Source organism: Rhineura floridana, chromosome 2, assembly GCF_030035675.1.
Source record: "Rhineura floridana isolate rRhiFlo1 chromosome 2, rRhiFlo1.hap2, whole genome shotgun sequence".
In the NCBI taxonomy this organism is placed as follows: Eukaryota; Metazoa; Chordata; class Lepidosauria; order Squamata; family Rhineuridae; genus Rhineura; species Rhineura floridana.
This window is the reverse complement of record NC_084481.1, coordinates 227665919-227687294: the sequence shown is the minus strand read 5'-3', so window position 1 is coordinate 227687294 and position 21376 is coordinate 227665919. Positions and strand designations below refer to the sequence as shown.

Below are 21376 nucleotides of genomic sequence, written 5' to 3'. Positions count from 1 at the left end.
GCAGATTAAAAGCAGAAAATAGCCCACTGGCAGAATAAGATCCCATAGAGATAATGTTGGCTGTGGTGACGGTACCAGTGTGTGGGAACTGAGGGGTTGCCAACCTTTTTTGTGCTCATGGGCACATTTACAAATGGAAGTAACTGTTGTAGGCATCACATATGCATGCCACAACCATGTACACAATGTAATCTGTTATGCTGGCTGTAATAGAATGCTTCTTTCAAGCCTAATTTCAGTGGGGGCAGGAGACTGTGGGTCCTGTGCCAGGGAAAGGGCCTCTGTGGGGGCTAGCCCAGGAAGCACAAAGGCGTGATCCTCTGCGAAGGATGAACATTAGTAACACAGCAAGTGTGTTCCTGAGTTCTGTGAAATGAGAGGTCCTGAGCGAAAAAACAGTGAAGGAGATCTGTGATAGGGTTTCCTAATGTTTCAGTGTTTAGCTAAAAGCATCCATTGAGCCTCCCTGAGCTGGATTAGGGTAGTAGCTATGTTTGGAAAGGGGAGTTAACTCTTTCCCCTATGTTATTTCATCAGTCTTAAATTGCCCTCCAAATGCTGCATTCTCCTCCAAATTGCCCTCTGCAATCTATGGGCAGATGCTTTGGGGGAGGGCTTGGATATAGACTGGGGAAATTGCATAGGGGGGAAGGGTTAACATCCCATCCACTCTGGTGCCATAGCCCTGATCCAATTTGAGGGGTCCTCCAGGTGTTTTCAACTAAATGTTGTTATGTGCCTTCAAGTCGATTACGTCTTATGGCGACCCTATGAATCAGCAACCTCCAATAGCATCTGTCATGAACCACCCTGTTCAGACCTTGTAAGTTCAGGTCTGTGTCTTTCTTTATGGAATCAATCCATCTCTTGTTTGGCCTTCCTTTTTTTCTACTCCCTTCTGTTTTTCCAACCATTATTGTCTTTCCTAGTGAATCATGTCTTCTTATTATGTGTCCAAAGTATGATAACCTCAGTTTCATCATTTTAGCTTCTAATGATAGTTCTAGAGGGCACCCTGGCTGGGAGTCCAGAGTCTGTGAGTTCAAATCCCTGCTTGTGTCTCCTGGGTGCAAAGGGCCAGCTAAAGATCACCCCCACAGGGAGTGGCTCAGGGATTACGTGCCCTGCCACCTGTGCAGCAGTGGGCAAGGAGCCCAGTTGCCCCCCAGCCTGCAGTTGCAGACAAGGAAGGAGCTGGCTTGTGTAGCTGTGGCAAGCTGAACAGGCTCTAGCCAGCTGGGGAGGACTAGCCTCAGAGGGAAGCAATGGTAAACCCCCTCTGAATACAGCTTACCATGAAAACCCTATTCGTAGGGCCTCCATAAGTTGGGGTTGACTTGAAGGCAGTCCATTTTCATTTTCCAATTTGTTCTATGACCCTATTGTTTTTCGCGGTCCATTGTATGCTCAAAGTTCTCCTCCAACACCACATTTCAAATGAGTTGATTTTTCTCTTATCTCTTTTTTCACTGTCCAACTTTCACATCCATACATCGAGATCGGGAATACCACGGTCTGAATGATCCTGACTTTAGTATTCATAGAAAGAGACCCAGTCAAAACGTTTCATCAGTTTTGGCCCTCCTCCAGAAAGCTGTGCACTTTGCCCCAGAGGCTCCCAGCTCCAAATGCACACAGGGTTGATGTGGCTGTGTACAGTACATCAGCAGAGGGTGGAGCCGCATGCTACAAGGAAGCAAGTGGGTCCCCTGGCTTGCTTTGCCCTCATTGTGCCAATGCATGGGTAAAGGCAGGGCACTTGCAGGGGAGATCTGGCAGGAGGCAGTGAAGGCCACCAAACTGGATGGCTTTTAAAAAGGATTAGACAAATACACGGAGGAGAAGGCTATCAGTGGTTACCAGCTACCATGGCTATGCTCCAACTTCACAGTTGAGGCAGTTTGCTTCCGAATACCAACTGCTAGAAATTGCAGGAGGGGAGGGTGCTGTTGTGTTCAGGTCCTGCTGGCAGGCTTTCCCATTGAGGCATCTGGTTGACCACTGTGACAACAGGTTGCTGGACTAGATGGGCCACTGGCCTGATCCAGAAAGGCTCTTCTTATGTTCTTAGGTAGATGCTCAACTGTTCACCTCCCAGTGATTTGCCCCACCCTGATTCCTTGCTGTTTCTGAATCCCACCTCTGCTAGTTTCAGAAGAACAAGTTGAAATGGAAATGGACTGCCTTCAATCCCGACTTATGGCGACCCTGTGAATAGGGATTTCATGGTAAGCGGTAGTCAGAGGGGGTTTACCATTGCCCCCCTCTGAGGCTAGTCCTCCACAGCTGGCTAGGGCCTGCTCAGCTTGCCACAGCTGCACAAGCCAGCCCCTTCCTTGTCCGCAACTGCCAGCTGGGGGGCAACTGGGCTCCTTGGGACTATGCAGCTTGCCCACTGCTGCACAGGTGGCAGGGCACGTAATCCCTGAGCCAGTCCCTGTGGGGGTGATCTTTAGCTGGCCCTTGACACCCAGGAGACACGAGCGGGGATTTGAACTCACAGACTCTGGACTCTCAGCCAGGCTCTCCTCCCCACTATGTTAGGGTGGCTGGAGGAGGGCATCTGTAGGGAAGCATCTTTCCTCCCAGTCACGGATTTTCCCCTTGCCCCCCCTTTTGTGTTATACATATTCCCAAACCTGTGTTTGCTGAAATAACATAAGATTCCTCCCATGGTTCTGCTGTCTATTCCATGCAGGTTATGGCTGTGGAGGTGAACAGTATTTAGAATTGTCTTCCCAGTTTATTCCAAGATCGGTGGCTTTGACAGTATGTGTCCGGTGTCTCAGCAGATAATCATATTGCCATTTTCTTGTCTAGGTCCTATGATATGACCATTAAGCTGAAATGCTCAGAAAATGATCCAAAGCGATACTCAAAACCAGGTTGCTTCTGATGAAATAATCAAAGAGCTGGTAACTGTTTTAAATATTGTTGAAATTAACTGTATATTTCATTTTTATTTGACTGTGTTGGAAAGCATCCTGGGCCCCTAAGGTTTAGAAATGATGATGATGATTAGTTTTGCCATGCCTGTGAAACCATCTGTGACAGCCTGAACACCTGATAATTCACAGAAGCAAGGGATCCTGGGAATTCCAGTTCCATAAATTTATGGTGGAGGAGAGCTCTATCCATGGCTATTAGGGTTGATGGCTAGAATAGAACTTCCAGATTCAGAGGCGGTATGCCTTCATGCCCTGCTTGTGAGCTTCTCAGAGGCATGCAGTTGGCCAGTGCAGGAAGCAAGTAATGGACGGGATGAAACTTTGGTCTGAACCAGCAGGGTGTTCGTCTTAAGTTATAGAACAGAGGTAACCAACGTGATGCCTTCCAGATGATGGACCACAGCTCCCATCATTCCTGACCATTGGCCATGCTGGCTGGGGCTGATGAAACATGGAGTCCATGTATTTGGAGAACACAAAGTTGGTTACTCCTCCTGTTATACAACTGTAGAAACATATGAAATTGCTAAGGATGCCTAAGTTCCTCTCCTCACCCCCAGCCTTCCCAACTTGAGCTCTCCTGCCCTTCTCAGACTCAAAAGGATGAGTCCCCAACAACCGCCTTGAGTTCCAGTTTGGAAAAAGGGCGGGGTATAAATAATGATGATGATGATAATAATAATAATAATAATAATAATACCCCAGGTGGTCTAGGGGAAGGGGAGGGTTGTTGCTGGCTTCGAGCCTAATTTTTGTTCCTGATATGTTGTGACTATTGGATGTACCTGCATTTTTGTATCAGCACTATTACTTACCTGTGATAAATCCATAAATAAACATTAAAAAAAGACTACCAATAGGTCAGCTGGTTAAGTTAGGTGGCTTCTGACTTTCCTGCACCCTGTTACCAACTGGGCTGTCATAAGTAGCTATCATAAGCTTGTTGGGGTCAGAAGAAGAATAGAGCTACAAATATACAGAACACTTTGGCTTGCATTTCTTTTTTTTGCTCACACAGACAAAAAGTAATAACAGATGTGTGTTTTTCTTTCCTTCCAGTGCACCTGTAATGGACTATCTTACGATAGAATTGAGGGAGAAGGATCATCAATGACAAGCCTGGAGATGTTTTTCTCAGGCTACCCCAAAATAGTAGGCCTGTCCCATTTCCCCAATTTAACAAGGCTAGTTCTTGTCAGACAGACCATCCAACAGATTTCTGACCTGGAGAACTGCCCTTTACTTAAAGAGCTGTGGGTGGCTGAATGCTGCTTGACAGTAAGTGGACTTAGTAGCAGTTTGACCTTTATTTTTTTAATTTTCCAGCAGATGAGGAAGAGTGGAAGGGCATGTTCTTCCTCAGCATCATGTCTTTAAATTGGGGCTGGGGAGGGAGGTGCTTTTCAGCAGGAAAAAAAGGGAGGAATCTTGGCCAGGGAGGGAGATTTTAACCCACCTCCCACCTGCTAATTTGTCCTGTCAGTTCCCCCCTACCAGCTCCATTCCCCCATCCCTGACTTCAGTCTCATGTTTGCCATGGAAACACAGGCCCAGAACCTAGGCTGAGGAAAAAGCAGGTGGTAGGGGGAAATTGTGGGAGGAAAGTAGGCAGCAGAGGTGGGAGGGGCTGTAGCTCAGCAGTAGAGCACCTGCCTTGCGTTCAGAAGGTCCCGTTCAATCCCCAGCAACTCTAGGTAGGGCCGGGAGAGAATCCCATCTGAAACCCTGCAGCCAGTTAGTGTAGCCAATACAGAGGTAGATGAACCAATGGTCTGACTGCATATAAGGCAGCTTCCTCTGTTTCTGTGACCTCCTACCACCCCGTCCTCAGCTGCAGTTCCTGTCCTCTCCCCCAGAGTTTGCACAGGGAAGGCAGCATCTGGCCTTACAGAAACAAGGTCATGCCGCTATAAATTACTCATTGCTTTGAGTAAGGAAGGAAACCATATTTAGGCTCTGCATTGTTTAGATGGGAAACAGTGGCCCTTCGGATGTGGCCTGCTGTTCTTCTGCAGTTGTTGGTGTTAACCGAATTTCAGTAAGAAGAGCATCCCACATAGTGGGTGCTGCAGTGGCCCACCTTGCAGTGATGCTTGCCCCAGTGACGTCCTGGCTCCCTTGTGCACTATGGAAAGTTTAGCTGTAGGCTGTGCGCACACACCTTACATTTAAAGCACCCTCCCTGCCCCCAAGAATCCTGGGAACTGCAGTTTACCCCACACAGGGCTACAGTTCCCTAGCTCCTTTAACAGACTACAGTTTCCAGGATTCTTTGGGATGTGGTGGGGGGAATGCACTTTACACGTATAGCATGTACTACAGTCGCATACTGCAAGATGAGAACAGTGGCCTGCACAAGAGTTATAACTGACTACAACATAAGCATTACTTCGCTGTGCTAATTTACTGTGGATTTCTCATCCATTACAACTGCTAAAACAGCTTAGCATGATCATTCTATATACAAATAGTGAATTCTTTCTCCGAGTGTAGCTCCTTTGGCAGTAAAACCAGAATCATCCATGTACAAGAGCAAAATATCAGCAGGCTTTGGAGAACCCCAACGTTTGCTGAAGTTCATATTCGTTGGGGGGGGGACCTAAAGAGTTGAACATCACCCACCCACCCCATAGTCCAGTGAGGACTGAGCATGCTCCGTGGTTGCAGAATGCTCAGTGCCTGCTGTTTGGGGTTGGGATGTAAACAAAACTTGCAGGGAGGCAGAATGGAATGGAGTATGCTGGGGAAAGGCATGACTTGTTGGTTGGCTGGAACATTTTTTTGAGATTGTTGGGGGTTTTCCATCAAGGTGATTTTACTCAAGTGTGCACTTTTTGGGGGGTTGGTTCTTAAAAATAATTTTAAATTGATGCTACACCCCAGTTCTCCTGTCCCTTCTTTGCAGAAAATTGATGGGTTGCAAAAATGTATTTTTTTGCAAAAGCTTTACCTTTATTGCAATATGATTTCAAGTATTGAAAATCTGGAGAAGCTAACAAAGCTGGAAGTTGTTTGGCTTAATGGGAACCAGATTAAAGAAATAGAGGTAAGCATGAGGAGGTTTGTTTTGTTTTGGCTATTGATTCCTGTCTGTCTCTTCTATTTGAGGTAGGACAGGGAGAGGGTCACATTTCACAATGATACCAGTGGGGGTAGAGCAAGTTGTGCACCTTACCACAGTGATGCCACAGGCACTTTCCAACAGGTGTCCTTGGCACTAGTACAGGGATGCGTCCAGCCAGCACTGATCTCACAGCTGTCCTGTCTGCCCAGGTAGAGGTGGTGGTGATAGCACTCTTCAAGTACATGAAAGGTTGTCACAGAGAGGAGGGCTTGGATCTCTTCTCGATTGTCCCAGAGTGCAGGACACAGAATAATGGGCTCAAGTTGCAGGAAGCCAGATTTCGACTGAACATCAGGAAAAACTTCCTAACTGTTAGAGCCATACGACAATGGAATCAATTACCTAGAGAGGTAGTGGGCTCTCCAACACTGGAGGCATTCAAGAGGCAGCTGGACAGCCATCTGTCGGGTATGCTTTGATTTGGATTCCTGCATTGAGCAGGGGGTTGGACCTAATGGCCTTATAGGCCCCTTCCAACTCTACTATTCTATGATTCTGTGAAAACTGCATTTCCCCAACTCAGTACTGCAGTTTAAAAGGAGGGAAATATGATTGTCCCTTTAACAGATATGCTAACTGATCGGAACTTAACTGAACAAAGTGGATGATAGCTGTATGGTCCCTACACAACCATACAACCTTGTCTGGATACAGAGAATAGTCTTTAATTAGAGGTAGTTTGAGAGAAGTTTTTCCTCTTTTCTCCCACGGTCATCTCTGGTCAAAATAGCCAGGTTTTTGAAACTACTGACCCCGTTTATGAGAGGCAAAGGTCAGACATGTGCATGTTACAAGTGCAATCTTCTTTTCAACTCTCCTGGGGGGGGGGAATTGCTGGCTCTCTCCAGCCATTCTGGAAAAGCACATCAGAAGAGTGTTTTCACTTAAGGAGATTTATTTCAGATTGAGGCCAAATACATTACAGACTCCTTGGGTGTGGCTGGAAGGGAGTAGGTTCCCAAGCCTTTTTTTTTTACCCACAGACCACTTGAAAATTGCTGAGGGTCTTAATAATTTTTCTGCCTATTGTTGCAATTGTAATGCACTTTGTATTTTTACCGTTCCTTTAATTTCTGAGATATTTCCTTTATTTATTTGTTTGTTTGTAAAAGTATTTCTGCTCTGCTATATCATAACATATCAGGGAATTCCACGCTATTCAAATTGTAATACAATAAAACACAACAATAAGAAATAGAGGAAGCGATAAAAATACAATTTAAAACCTAATATGAACATTTAACAGGATGGATGTGCCTTCCTTTTTCAACCACAGACATGCCACGGCCCATCTGAACGAAGTTTTGTGGTCCACAGACCGCAGCTTGGAACCCCCTGATCTGAAAGCACTTGAGGCCACCTCCTTGCTGAAGCTAAGCAGGTCCAAATCTGGTCAGTGCTTTGGCTGCTTGGCTGCCTGGGAATCGCTTGTATATCGCCTTGGATTGCATGATGGAAGAAAAAAATGGGATATAAATGTAAAACCATAAGCTGCAATCGCATACAAACTTACCTTGGAGTAAGTCTCATTCAACTAAATGGGGTTTACTTCTGAGTAGACAGGTATGCAATTGCACTGTTAAATCAAGTTTTAATGGCCATTCCATCTTTGCCGAGATTCCTGTGAATTGTAGTTCAGTAATAGGGGGAAGCTATTGGTCTTTAGCAGAATTTTCAGCACGCAAGAATCCTTTAATTTAATTTAAGCCTGAGAAACTATTCCCTAGAATGTTCAACACTAGTGGAAATCTAGAGAACTGTCACTACTTCTTTGTTGTTTTTCCTCTGAAAGTTGTCAGAGTCTTGTGGCACTTTAAAGACTTAACAATTCATTATGGATAAGCGTTTGTGGGCTAAAGGTTGGCATATATCATGTCTGAAGAGCTAAACTTCATTGAGAAAAATCTAATTTTTCTTTTATCAGCATTGTCACCCCACAGGAATAATGCTATGTTTATTAGAATTTTGAGGTATTCCATGACCCTAAAGCCCGATTTTTGTAAATGTTTACAGGGGCTGATTGCACTACAGAAGTTGAAAGATCTCAACCTCGCTGGGAATTTAATTAGTAAAATTGGTAGGTGGTGCTTTAAAATGTTGCTACATAACTTTTTAAAAAATTACATATATATATGTAGGGTTATAGTCAACTAATTGATCAGTTGCCTGCTTTGGATGGGGTTGTACTCCCTCTGAAAGAGCAGGTCCATAGTCTGGGGGTGCTCCTGGATCCATCTTTGTCGCTAGAGGTGCAGGTGACCTCAGTGGCTAGGAATGCCTTTTACCAGCTTTAGCTGGTAAGACAGCTGCGGCTGTTTCTGGACTGGGATAGCCTGACCACTGTTGTCCATGCCCTGGTAACCTCCAGGCTGGATTGCTGTACTGTGCTCTATGTGGGGCTGCCCTTGAGATTGGCCCGGAAGCTGCAGCTGGTGCAAAATGCGGCGGCGAGACTGCTCACTGGGACAGGGTATCGCCAACATGTCACCCCGCTGCTAAAAGAATTGCTCTGGCTGCCCATTTGCTACCGGGCCAAGTTCAAGGTTCTAATCTTGGTGTACAAAGCCCTATACATCTTGGGACCAGGATACCTGAAAGACCGTCTTATTCCTTATCTACCCAGTCGATCACTGTGTTCTACAGGTGTGGGCCTCCTGCAGATACCATCCTATCAGAAGGTTCGTTCTGCACAATATAGGAAACGGACCTTGAGTGTGGTGGCACCGACCCTTTGGAATTCCCTCCCCTTGAATATTAGGCAGGCGCCATCTCTGCTATCTTTTCGGCACCTTTTGAAGACTTTCCTCTTTCAACAAGCCTTTTAAGTTGAGACCTATCCCAGTCTACGTCTGTGTTAGAATTGCTTGTTAATATGTTTTTTTAATATGTTTTTAACCCTTTTTAAAATATGTTTTTAAAGCTTTTTCTAAAAATGTTTTTATCATTGTTTTGTTTTAATGTATTTTAAGGTCTGTTTTTATGATGTTTTAAAGTGTTTTTATCATTTGTTTGCCTCCCTGGGCTCCTGCTGGGAGGAAGGGCAGGATATAAATCAAATAATAAATAAATAAATAAATAATTTAAGATATGCAGATGATACCATACTACTAGCAGAAACCAGTAATGATTTCAAACAAATGATGTCGAGCCCCAACCCTCTATGGTGCGGCCACATTTGGAATACTGTGTACAGTTCTGGTCGCCTCATCTCAAAAAGGATATTATAGAGTTGGAAAAAGTTCAGAAGAGGGCAACCAGAATGATCAAGGGGATGGAGCGACTCCCTTACGAGGAAAGGTTGCAGCATTTGGGGCTTTTTAGTTTAGAGAAAAGGCGGGTCAGAGGAGACATGACAGAAGTGTATAAAATTATGCATGGCATTGAGAAAGTGGATAGAGAAAAGTTCTTCTCCCTCTCTCATAATACTAGAACTCGTGGATATTCAAAGAAGCTGAATGTTGGAAGATTCAGGACAGACAAAAGGAAGTACTTCTTTACTCAGCGCATAGTTAAACTATGGAATTTGCTCCCACAAGATGCAGTAATGGCCACCAGCTTGGACGGCTTTAAAAGAAGATTAGACAAATTCATGGAGGACAGGGCTATCCATGGCTACTAGCCGTGATGGCTGTGCTCTGCCACCCTAGTCAGAGGCAGCATGCTTCTGAAAACCAGTTGCCGGAAGCCTCAGGAGGGGAGAGTGTTCTTGCACTCAGGTCCTGCTTGCGGGCTTCTCCCAGGCACCTGGCTGCTTGCGGGCTTCTCCCAGGCACCTGGTTGGCCACTGTGAGAACAGGATGCTGGACTAGATGGGCCACTGGCCTGATCCAGCAGGCTCTTCTTATGTTCTTATGTTATATTGCAATTGGCAGTGAGTCCTCAGAATACAGTAGTGAAGAATGTATATGAACAGGAGCAAGCACCATTGCACGTGATTTCCCTCCTCTTGTATTTTAGGATATCGCTTGGATCCCAGTGGAAAAATAGAAAAGTTAAACCTGTCTGGTAACAGAATATGTTCCTTTAAGGTAAGTGCTAGATTCTCATTGCCTGGGCTGGGGTGGCTGGTTTCTGTGCGCTTCCCTCCCCAGATTTGGCCCGTTGTGCTCAGGCTAAATCTCTGCTTGCTTACTTACTCAGTTTCTGTCCTGCCCTTCCTCTCAAGGGAAGCCAGGTTGGCAAACATCAAAATGTTAATAAAATAAAATAAAAAATATTTAAAGCATTTTTTTTTTTAAAATCCAAAAGCTTTTAAAAGCAATTGCATACCCTCACATTTGCCATGGCCAGTATCGTCCAGCCATCAATGTCCTTGACATCACCAGCTCGAGGCCTGCTTACAGGCTCACGTCCCGATACTTCCTGTGGCTGCCACGTCCTGAAGTGATCCTGTGAATAGGCCCACCGCAACCTTCAGCTGTATAGTTTATATGCAACCAAATAGCTTGCGTTGTAGCTTATTTCAGACTGGCATTGTTTACAGTGGCAACGTATGGGGAATATTAGGAGTGATGGGATATAGGAAGCTGCCTTATAGTGGGTCAGACTGTTTGCCCACCGTTGACTATTAGGGATGTTGGAGAATTTGAACGAAAGCAAGAGCAGAAATTGCCAAGCTTTGCTTATTGATCCCATGTCCAGAACAGAAAGCAGTTCTGCAAGTATGATTGGTATTTGCTGTTATTGTTGCTTTCAGTTGGCACACAATATGTAATTTATTACATTCTCCCCATTTTCATAGTGTTTCCTTTGCATTGAAATGAATGCGGTAGAATAACATAATGACAGCATAAATTACAGTACATAATTTATTTAAGATGCATCATTAGGGACTTAATCCACTCAGTTCACAGATTCTCAGTGTTTCAGGTTTATTAAGACCAACCTGAAGACTACTACTGCTCATCACACCTCCCTGGCTCTTAACAGTGATTCACTTATGCTTTCCTTTTACCTGGAACATGAACTTTAATAAATTAGGCATGTGTAATTTCATAATGCATAGACACATAATTTTGCACAATGGACAGCAAGACGAATAACATAGTTTGTGGTGGAATATGAACCGCAGCAGAAAAGAAGCAGTGCTGCAGCTGATTAACACAGTGTGGAATGGGAAACAACAGGGATATAGTCGTCCAGGGTCTCGGGAGGGTCTTAGACTCCTTACGTTTTTGGGAGAAGGGTCCCAGCAGAGTCTGTATGTCTCCAGCATCCATGAACCAATCAGCATGAAAGGGGAGTGTGTTAACCTCTGAGAAGAATCTTCTAACATGCTTCCTTGTCTTTCCTTTTGATTGGAGCCAATCAAAGTGAAAGGAGGTGAGTCAGCCACTGAGAAGACTCTTCTTAGTAGCTAACACTCTCCCCTTTCATGCTATTGTGGGAGAAGGTATTAACAAGGATCTCATTCTTGACCCAGCAGCAAAAAGGGGGAGGGATGTGGTTATGACTAACATGAAGGTGAAGGGATCCTGCACTTCTGAATTTGCCACTTTACTACTGGAAAACAATGTTTCTTACTTCCCTTTTGACTATGTTTCAACTTACTCCCTTGTTACAACAGCTCCACTGGCTGCCAGTTTGTTTCCGGTCACAATTCAAAGTGCTGGTTTTGACCTTTAAAGCCCTATATGGCCCAGGTCCAGGCTATTTGTCAGACTGTATCTCCCTATACGAGCCTGCCCGGGCCCTGAGATCTTCAGAAGAGGCCCTTCTCTCAGTCCCAACACCCTCGCAAGTGCGATTGGTGGGGACGCGAGATAGGGCCTTCTCGGTGGCTGCTCCTAGGTTCTGGAACTCCCTTCCTAGGGAGGCACGAATGGCCCCCTCCTTGCCATCCTTCCGTCAGCAAGTAAAGACCTTTTTTATTCCGACAGGCTTTTATTTATTTTATTTATTTATTTAATTACATTTCTTGACCGCCCTATAGCAGAAAGCTGTCAGGGCGGTGTACAACACCGGGATAGAAGGTGTTTAGGATTGGGCTTTACAAGGCTTTACAAGGCTTGTTTTATTGTTTTATATTATTATTTGTATTATTTTTAAATTGTTTTTAGATTTTTAAGTGCCTTTTACGGTTTTAAGGTTTTGCATAGTTTAATTGTATTTTAATTGTATGTTTTTCTATGTTTTTAACTACATGTGGTTCTATTTGTAAGCCACCCTGAGTTCCAGTTTGGAAAAAGGGTGGGGGGGAAATAAAGTTTCAGTTCAATTCAATACTTTGACTGGCATCAGCTCTCCAAGGTCTCAGGCAGGGTCTTCCAATAGCATTCTAGCTGGTCCTTCCGACCTGCCAGGGATTGAACATGGAACCTTCTGCTTACAAAGCACATGCTCTACCATTGAGCCAAGGTCTCTCTGCCACATTGGTGTGGTACAGTATATTAAAAAAAATGAATATACAAGTTATATTGAAGTCCTTCCCTGCCCGCAAGGCTGGTAGTAAACACAGGGTGTGAGATCTAGCATAGTGTGAGCAGGTTTCTGCTCACCCTACAGAGCTGCTGCTTCTTCTCCTCCCCCCTGTAGCCCTCCCCTTCCCCTCCAGTGCTCCTCCCCAGAGCTAATGTGGGGGGCATGTGGGGGGCTGGAAGAGGGAGAAGAGAAACTAGAAGTTCAGTTGTGCAAGCAGATTTCTATTGTACAAATGGGCTGCCACAATCAGATATGCCCCAGAACATCTTTGGAAATAAAATGTATTATGAATGTGATATTGCTTGTTCCCACTTTTCTTAAAAGGAAATCACCAATTTGGCAAGGCTTCCTTATTTAGCAGATCTGTGTCTGAATGACCCCCAGTACAATCCCAACCCGGTTTGTCTCCTTTGTAATTATGCAACACACGTGCTGTACCATATTCCTCAGCTTCAAAGGCTTGATACGTACGATGTATCCTCTAAACAGATCAAGGATCTGGCAGAGGTGAGTGGAGACTTATCAACATTTATATTAGACATAGGATCACCTGATCAGTACATCTGACACTAGAACATCTGTGTGATTGATGGGTGGGAGTGTGTTCTCATATTTTGATATCATTCTCCAGTTCTACTGGTCTTCTCCCAGTACAGTTTTAGTAGACTGGAAGGGAGTGATGGATGATAGTGGTTGGGGATTGAGTGAGAGACATTGGAGCGATTGGGTGGGCGGTTTGTTTGTCGGGTGTGGGAGTAGAATGGGACAAGTAGTGGATATTGTGTGATTTGTGTAGATGTAGGACAGAACTAGGAATGGATGAATCTTTCAGTTTCAGTTCTCTCAATTTCACATTTTCCCAATCTTAAATTCAGATCTCTACATTCCTGCAGCAATTTGCAAATTTTTCTTTAAAAATCTCAATGAAAATTCTTCAGCATTTTAGTGTGAATTTCTCCTGTTAAATGCATTTTTTGTATGCGGTTTTGACTAATGTACACATTTTTGCAAGCGGTTCCTCCTACTGTAATGCATGTTGCATGTTACTTTCACTAATATATACATTTTATGCACATTTCCTTATATGCATTTTTGTAAATGCTGTTTGGTTGGAGAACTGCATTGCAAAATTTGAAATATGTGTGGATTTCAAAGGGTGCTGTGTTTTGGTTCTTGTATTGTTTTGGAAAGCGTCAATTTGATAGGTTTGACTTTAAATTCGAACTGATCAAACTTCTCCCCTCTCTAGACAGAACTAGGGTGTGAAGTGTATGTATTAGTGGGGTGATAGTTGCATATTCTGAGTCAGGATGCTCTTAGATAAAATGAAGAGGGAAGGGATCACTGAATCTTAAAATGTTTCCAAAACATACTGCTATCTTTTTGCTTTTGGGGGATTTTATCATTTTTATATTGTATTGCAGGTGTGGGGGACCTTTGGCCCTCCAGATGTTACTGAAGTACAACTCCCATCAGCCCCAGAAAGCATGGCCAGGCCTGATGGGAGTAGTAGTTCGGCAGCATCTGAAAGACCAAAGGTTCCCCACACCTGTTGTATTGCAGTTTTGTATTATATTGTATTGCAGTTTTGTATTATATTGTATTGCAGTTTTGTATTATATTGTATTGCAGTTTTTCTGTGTCATCGCTTGTTATGTAGCAGGGGTTCCCAAACTGTTGTCCACAGGCCAGCGATGGTCTGCAAGCTTCATTCAGGGGGTCCGCAGCATGTCTGTGGACTTGTGGTTGAAGACGGGAGAGGACAAATCATCACGTTAAATATTCATATTATTATTTCATTTTTATTGCTTCTTTTATTCCTTGTATTTTGTTTTTTTTAACTACAATTTGAATGCTATGGAATTCTATGGAACCCAAATTATACTACAATAAAATACAATATGTAACAAAAGAAGCAATAAAATGCAATTAAAAATCATATATCACCTACCACAGTGCATTGCAATTGCTACAACAGGAAGAAAAATTGTTTTCAAGTAGTCCACGGGGCAAAAGGTTTGGGAACCCCTGTTATATAGTATTTGTATTTGCAAAACAATTAGAAACTATTTTAGAATTAAGTGGGAGGTGGGGGAGATGTTACCATCTAAAAGAGGTAGTGGGCAAAAGACCATTAAGTCCAATGCCTAAAATTACCTAACTACCTCTGAGTATGATTAGGGGCAGATCCACACCATACGGCACATCCAACTCACATTTAAAGCACATGACATCCCCCAAAGAATCATAGGAACTGTAGTTTGTTAAGGTTGCTAGTAATCTGTAGCTCTGTGAAGGGAAAACCACCGTTCCCAGGAGTCTTCGGGGAAGTCATGTGACTTAAATGTGCATTGGATGTGCTTTAAATGTATGGCGTGGACCTGCCCAAGAGGAGAGGAAAGGTTATCCTGCCTTCCTGTGAGACACCACTCCATACCCTGTTCTGGTTGTGCAGGACTGCAGGTATTTACTTAAATGTGATGGTATTTTTTTTTATAACTGCCATCATGCGATAACTGTATGACTCTCTCCACATTTCCCTGTTTGGTGTTCCTTTTTATCTTTTGAAGACCACGGTGATGAAAAAAGTGATGTACTACAACATGCGTATCAAGAGTGCTCACAGACAACTGAACGAGGAGCTTGAAAAGCTAAAGGAAAGGAAGTACAAGCTGCAGAAGTTGCCGGAAGATCGCATTAAGCATTTCAGCTACAACGTCAAGCATGTAAGCCAAGCGGCTTCCAGGATCAGCTGAGTACATTTTGGCTGGGCTCTTGTGCTGGCTTGGTATGAGATCATAAGAAGATCAGAACAAAGGCCCATCTAATCCAGCAACCTGTTTTCACTGTGGCTATGTAAATGCCCCAAGCAGGACTGTGGAGGCAGAACATAGATATCATGACTAGCTGATAGCCTTAATCCTTGGCTAATCCTCTTTTAAAGCCATCCAAGTTGGTGGCCGTCACTGCCTCTTGTGGGAGCGAATTCCTTAGTTTAACTGTGCACTGTGTATAAAGCAGTTTCCTCTTCATCAGTCTCTTGAGACATTATAAGTGCTTCCCCACTCCCAGTCTCCTGATTCCTCATTTTCCTCTCTGGTTTTGCCCCTTCCCTGCTTCTAAATGGATTTACTTGTAAGTAGATCTTGTGGAGCTTACTGCGTTTGTGTAGAGAGCCCTGTGCACATCTGATCATAGCATTCAGATCATGCTTTTGGGGCCAGTGCACTTTGGGCTCTGTGTGCACCAGCCCCTATGCAAACAAGTATGATCCTGTTCTCTTGGCATAGTTTTTGTGTAGCTCTAATGGCCTGTATAGGGCTTTGGATTGCAGTCAGAGAAAAAAGAATGCTACAAGACATAACCAGAGTCTTGCTGAAGATTTTAAAAGACAAGGAGGGCCTTAAATTTAGACCCAACCTAGCCTGACTTTTTAGCGTGCTTAATAAAAGCGACTCATCATGGATGGACTCCACCAACACAACATGCAGCTACTTAGAATGCCTAAACCACAAATCCCTCTGATTAGATAAAATTTTGAATGCCTAACAATTCTTTGCTCTCGTCAAAATATATCAATCATCTCAATAAATTATGTAAGTTCATTTAAAAAATACACCATTGCCTGGGAGAAGGGGTGTAGTTTAGAGGGGTGCCAATAAATATTAGATAGTAAGATTTATTTCTTATTTCCTTATTTCGATTGTATTCGAATATTGATCTTGTGTCAAAGATACGTAAAATTTTAAAATTTAATAATATATATATAAAAACAAAAGACACACACACAGAGAGAGAATAAAATTCTGAGCCAATTCACTGGAATTTCCCCACCTCTTCCCAAATCAGTTTTGAATCCCACAGGCCATCCTAAAGAGAGAGGGTTAGTGGTGCTTCTGAAAGGTGCCCAGGCTTTGAATTGGAAAATGAAAAGCTGAATGGCATCTTATATTAAGCACACATTTTAAAGAAATGTGCTTAGTATTGGCCAGTTAATTTTTTTTTTCAGAAAAGGCAGTTACAAGGAGCCCCAGTTGAGATGAAGGCCGCAATTCAGAAGGAGAGGAGTATATTAACTCTTTCCTCCCTGCACTATTTATACATGCATACACCAGAGCTTGGGAAAGTTACTTTTTTTGAACTACAACTCCCATCAGCCCAATCCAGTGGCCATGCTGGCTGGGGCTGATGGGAGTTGTAGTTCAAAAAAGTAACTTTTCCAAGCTCTGGCATACACGTGCACACCCCCACACCACCCTTCGTCAAGAACCCCCAGGGTGGTTTACATCATAGCACATACCAAACAATATTTGCCAATACTTAACATAATATTTATACCATACAAAAATTAAAGGAATTATAATAATTAAATATAATAAAATATAAAATACTGGACCTCTCCACCCCCAAGTTGTTATTTTCTCACAAAGGTTCTATGTGCTTCAGGGAGAGTAGAAGGCTTGTGGAGGGAGGATTTTTCAACCGGAAAATAGTGTGGGGAAGAAAGGGTTGACCTCGCCCCCACCCGTGTATTGTGGTCCTAATCTGAGTAGAGGCCACTTTTTTCTGGAAAGCAATAAATTAAGTGGTAAGTGCTAAGTAAGCTTTTAAAAATGTGTGCTTAATGTAAAGTGCACCTCAGCCCTAAACACTGCAGCGTTTTCATGTTTCTTCTTTTTCATGCCCTGCGGCTGAGCCCTGGTGTATTTGATCATTTTCTTTGACAACAGCTGGAACGTGAACGGGTGGAACTTCAGGCATCCGGCAAAATGCAGACTAGCAAAGTTGTTTCAAGCCAAAACTTTGAATGCGAGAAATCGGATGGGGAGAGTTCAGTTGACAGTCCAGATGAGACCCCGGAGGAATCCAGTCTTGAGCAGAGGTTTATGCATAAATTAGACTCTCTCAAAAGAAGAATAAACTTCTGGAGCAAAAAACTAGAGGAGTACGTACATTTCAGGAAATGTGCAAGGGCTGCCATTTGAGGAGGCTTGCGATTTGGAGGCCTTGTGTTCATTGCTTACACCTTGGATGAGACATGGTGTGGGCCTTGGGTCTGCGCTCTCCCTTAATCCTCCCTCCCCTTCTCCCTCCTTCCCTTGCCACTGGAGCAGGCTACCAGGACACCCAGCTTTTATATGAAATGCTGTGTTATTCTGGAAGCTTAGACAATGGCCAAGGATTATGGGAGTTGTAGTCCAACAACATCTGAGGACCCAAAGTGGAAGAACAGTGAAATTCTAAAAAACAGAGAATGGCTTTTTCGTCAGAACTATTGTTTTATCCATGCAAATGCATGCATATTTAATCAGCTAATTGCTTATACAATTAATTTACTTGAGGCTCCAATCCTACATTTCTGGAAATAAGTAAGTCTCATTAGTGGGACTTACTTGTGAGTAGATGTATAGACGTTTTCTTTAATAAAAAACCTAAAACTCATATGAAAGGTAAAAAACAGGGCCTTGTGCTTGTCATGTAATCTAGTGCTTTTGCATTCCTGGGCCAGAACTCTGGGAGGCAGGAGCAGGTTTACTTCAGCCTAAACAACTGAATTGGCTGGTACCTTTCCCTTACATCCCCTCAAAAGAGAAAGAGACTTAGGGTAGAGACATGCTTAGTGTTGTGCTTTTCTGAAAATGGGGGTGCACAATGCTAGTCGAACTCTTCCCCTTTTTACTCTAAAACCTGATTGGATCAACCCCAGTGCACTTTTTTTTAAACTCAGCTTCAGGGAGGTTTCGATTGGTAGATCAACCCCTTTGTCTTCCAGGTGTGGCCAATGGAAACGCTTTGCTGTAGGCTCAAGCAGAGACAGTGATTGTCCCAGCACTTTGTTGTGGGCAGTCCTGAAAGGTCTGAAATCACCAGTGAGGGAAGGGAGGTATGGCCAGCAGAGGGCAGAGTTGCTTCAAAATGCAGCCAGAAAAAAACATTCTCACCGTTTTTGAAGCAACTCGTGTGGCCACAGCCTTATTTAAATGAAAACTGAAAATTCAAGGAAGGAGACTGGACTGGGATCTCTCTGTGGAAGCCATCTTCCATCCCCAGTGGCTGTGTTCCTGAGCCCCACCAAGTGCACAAAGCTTGCCGTGATGTGCCATAGCTGTGCTGTGTACTGTGCTTTAGTGTTGATGTTTATTATGCTCCTTCCACCCAAGACATATCCTGCTCATTCTGTTGCAGAGTTGAAACGATTTATCAAGTAGAAGTCAAGAAGAAGAAGAAAGCCAGTAATTTGGCAGTGCAGTTTTTGCTTACTGAACTGGAAACGGTGGGAAACACCCGCTTCGAAGAGGGGTCCCCTAGTGATACCTGGTAATGCTGTTTTGAGATATTTGGAAATTTTAAGTTTTTTAAAAGTTACTTTATATGCCTCTTCATCGTTCAACCAAAGCCTCTAAGCGGTTTACAAATCCTAACAAAAAGGAATCAATATAAGAAATACAGTAGTGATTCCACATTATTTATTTCCATGTATGAATCACTTTCTATGAAACATCTTGAAGTGACTAATAATATCAACAATAAAAACATATAAAATAGTTTCATATATATAAAAGAAATCATATATAAAAGTACAATCAATACCACTATTGTTAGGAAAGTACTAATGTGTCTCAATCTGTTCCGACATACATTTGCTCCTTCATCTATTATTTTCCATTCCGCTGCAAGTGGTTTGTTTTGCAGAAGTCTTCGTTCTGTTTCATTGTCAGTTGATGTGGTAATATATGGATTTTTTTACGTTTATCATAGTGCATGATAGACGTGCATATCACAGCGGTCCACAGATATTTATAAATGAACTACCTTCTCTGTGTGTTCCGTTTCAAAGTTAATAAATATCCAGAGCAGCAGCCCCATTATTATTATCTTGCTGCAAAAACAATATTCTTGTGGCACTTGTGGTGATGACAAGATCTAGGGCCTTCTCAGTGGTGGCCCCCGAACTATGGAACAGTCTCCCTGAGGAAGTACGCCTGGCGCCGACTCTGCTTTCCTTCCGGCGCCAGGTCAAAACCTTCCTATTCTCTGAAGCATTTTAAGTTACATTGATCTAATTTTAATAATGTTTATTGTATTGTTGATTGTATTTTAATATTATTTTGTTATTCATTGTATTTTTATACTATTTTATGTTCACCGCCCAGAGAGCTATCGCTAGTCGGGCGGTATATAAATTTAATAATAATAATAATAATAACTTTAAAGACAAAGTTGGTGGCCTGTTACAAAGCCATCTATAGCTGCAATCCTAACCATTCTACTCAGAAGTAAGTCCCACTGAATTCAATTGGGCTTACTCCCAGGTAAGTGTGGTTAGGACTGAAGCTTCAATATCTTGATTTTACATTTCAGCACACACTTAATCCTGTCTCATTTCCATCACTCAGGCATCGGGAAAGGACAGTTTAGCACCCTGTTGACATTTTGCTCTTTGAGTCCTGGATAATTCCCATGGGCATATTAAACTTGGATCCATTCCAATCTGGCTTCAGACCTGGCCATGGTACTGAAATTGCCTTGGTCACCCTGGTCAATGACATCTGTTGGGAAAGAGATAGGGGGAGTGTGCCCCTGCTCATTCTTCTTTATATCTCAGCAGCTTTTGATACTGTTGACCTGTGTATCCTTCTGGAGCATCTCAGGGAGGACGCCGTCCTTCATTGGTTCCACTCATACCTCCAGGGCCATTTCCAAAAAGTAGCTATGGGAAGCTAATCTTTGGCACAATGGGAGCTGTCCTGTGGGGTGCCACGGGGTTCCATCTTGTCCCCCATGCTATTTAACATCTATATGACGGCGCTGGGAGCTGTCATCAGGAGATTTGGAGTGAGGTGTCACCAATATGCTGATTACACATTGTTGTAAACCACCCAGAGAGCTTCAGCTATGGAGCGATATACAAATGCAATAAATAAATAAATAATACACCCAACCTTCTCTCTCTGAATCAGGAGAGGCAGTTGAGGTACTAGACCAGTGCTTGGAGGAAATGATGGGCTGGATGTGGGCCAATAAACTGAGGCTGAATCCTGAAAAGGCAGGTGTTATGTGTCCAGAGTTCTCACGTTCGGGAGGTGGGGAGACAGCCTGTTCTGGATGAGGTTGCACTCCCCTGGAAGGAACATAGAATCATAGAATAGTAGAGTTGGAAGGGGCCTATAAGGCCATCAAGTCCAATGCCCTGCTCAATGCAGGAATCCAAATCAAAGCATTCCCAACAGATGGCTGTCCAGCTGCCTCTTCAATCCCTCCAGTGTCGGAGAGCCCACTACCTCCCTAGGTAATTGGTTCCAGTGTCGTATGGCTCTAACAGTTAGGAAGTTTTTCCTGATGTCCAGTCGAAATCTGGCTTCCTGCAACTTGAGCCCATTATTCCGTGTCCTGCACTCTGGGATGATTGAGAAGAGATTCCAGCCCTCCTCTCTGTGACAACCTTTCATGTACTTGAAGAGTGCTATCATGTCTCCCCCTCAGTCTTCTCTTCTCCAGGCTAAACATGCCCAGTTCTTTCAGTCTCTCCTCATAGGGCTTGGTTTCTAGTCCCCTGATCATCCTTGTTGCCCTCCTCTGAACCTGTTCCAGTTTGTCTGCATCCTTCTTGAAGTGCGGAGACCAGAACTGGACGCAGTATTCAAGATGAGGCCTAAGCTGTGCTAAATAGAGGGGAACTAATGCTTCACGCAATTTGGAAACTATACTTCTGTTAATGCAGCTTGGGAGTTTGCAGCTTGGGGGTATTCCTGGGTCTAACATTGTCACTGGAGGCTCAGGTGGCCTCAGTGTCTAGGAGTGCCTTTTTCCAGCTCTGGTTGGTTCACCAGCTTCGGCCCCTTTTGGACAGAGATGACTTGGCCACAATACTCCATTCTCTGGT

At 43.6% G+C, this 21376-nt stretch overlaps 1 protein-coding gene across 5 annotated transcripts in view; it reads left to right on the top strand.

The window, feature by feature from the left end:
- Positions 1 to 21376, top strand: part of LRRC9 (leucine rich repeat containing 9) — a 102607-nt gene that overhangs the window by 4137 nt on the left and 77094 nt on the right. For 2 of the 5 annotated variants that reach the window (XM_061613299.1, XM_061613300.1), the window contains exons 2-10: positions 2821 to 2915; positions 4008 to 4226; positions 5854 to 5994; positions 8086 to 8149; positions 10030 to 10100; positions 12817 to 12999; positions 15063 to 15218; positions 17223 to 17437; positions 18679 to 18810. In XM_061613299.1, the coding sequence (XP_061469283.1) occupies positions 2859 to 2915; positions 4008 to 4226; positions 5854 to 5994; positions 8086 to 8149; positions 10030 to 10100; positions 12817 to 12999; positions 15063 to 15218; positions 17223 to 17437; positions 18679 to 18810 (1238 nt within the window). In that variant the 5' untranslated portion in view covers positions 2821 to 2858. Of the gene's footprint in view, positions 1 to 2149; positions 2229 to 2820; positions 2916 to 4007; positions 4227 to 5853; positions 5995 to 8085; positions 8150 to 10029; positions 10101 to 12816; positions 13000 to 15062; positions 15219 to 17222; positions 17438 to 18678; positions 18811 to 21376 lie in introns of all 5 variants that reach the window. The other 3 variants (XM_061613301.1, XM_061613303.1, XM_061613302.1) reach the window with 3 other exon arrangements.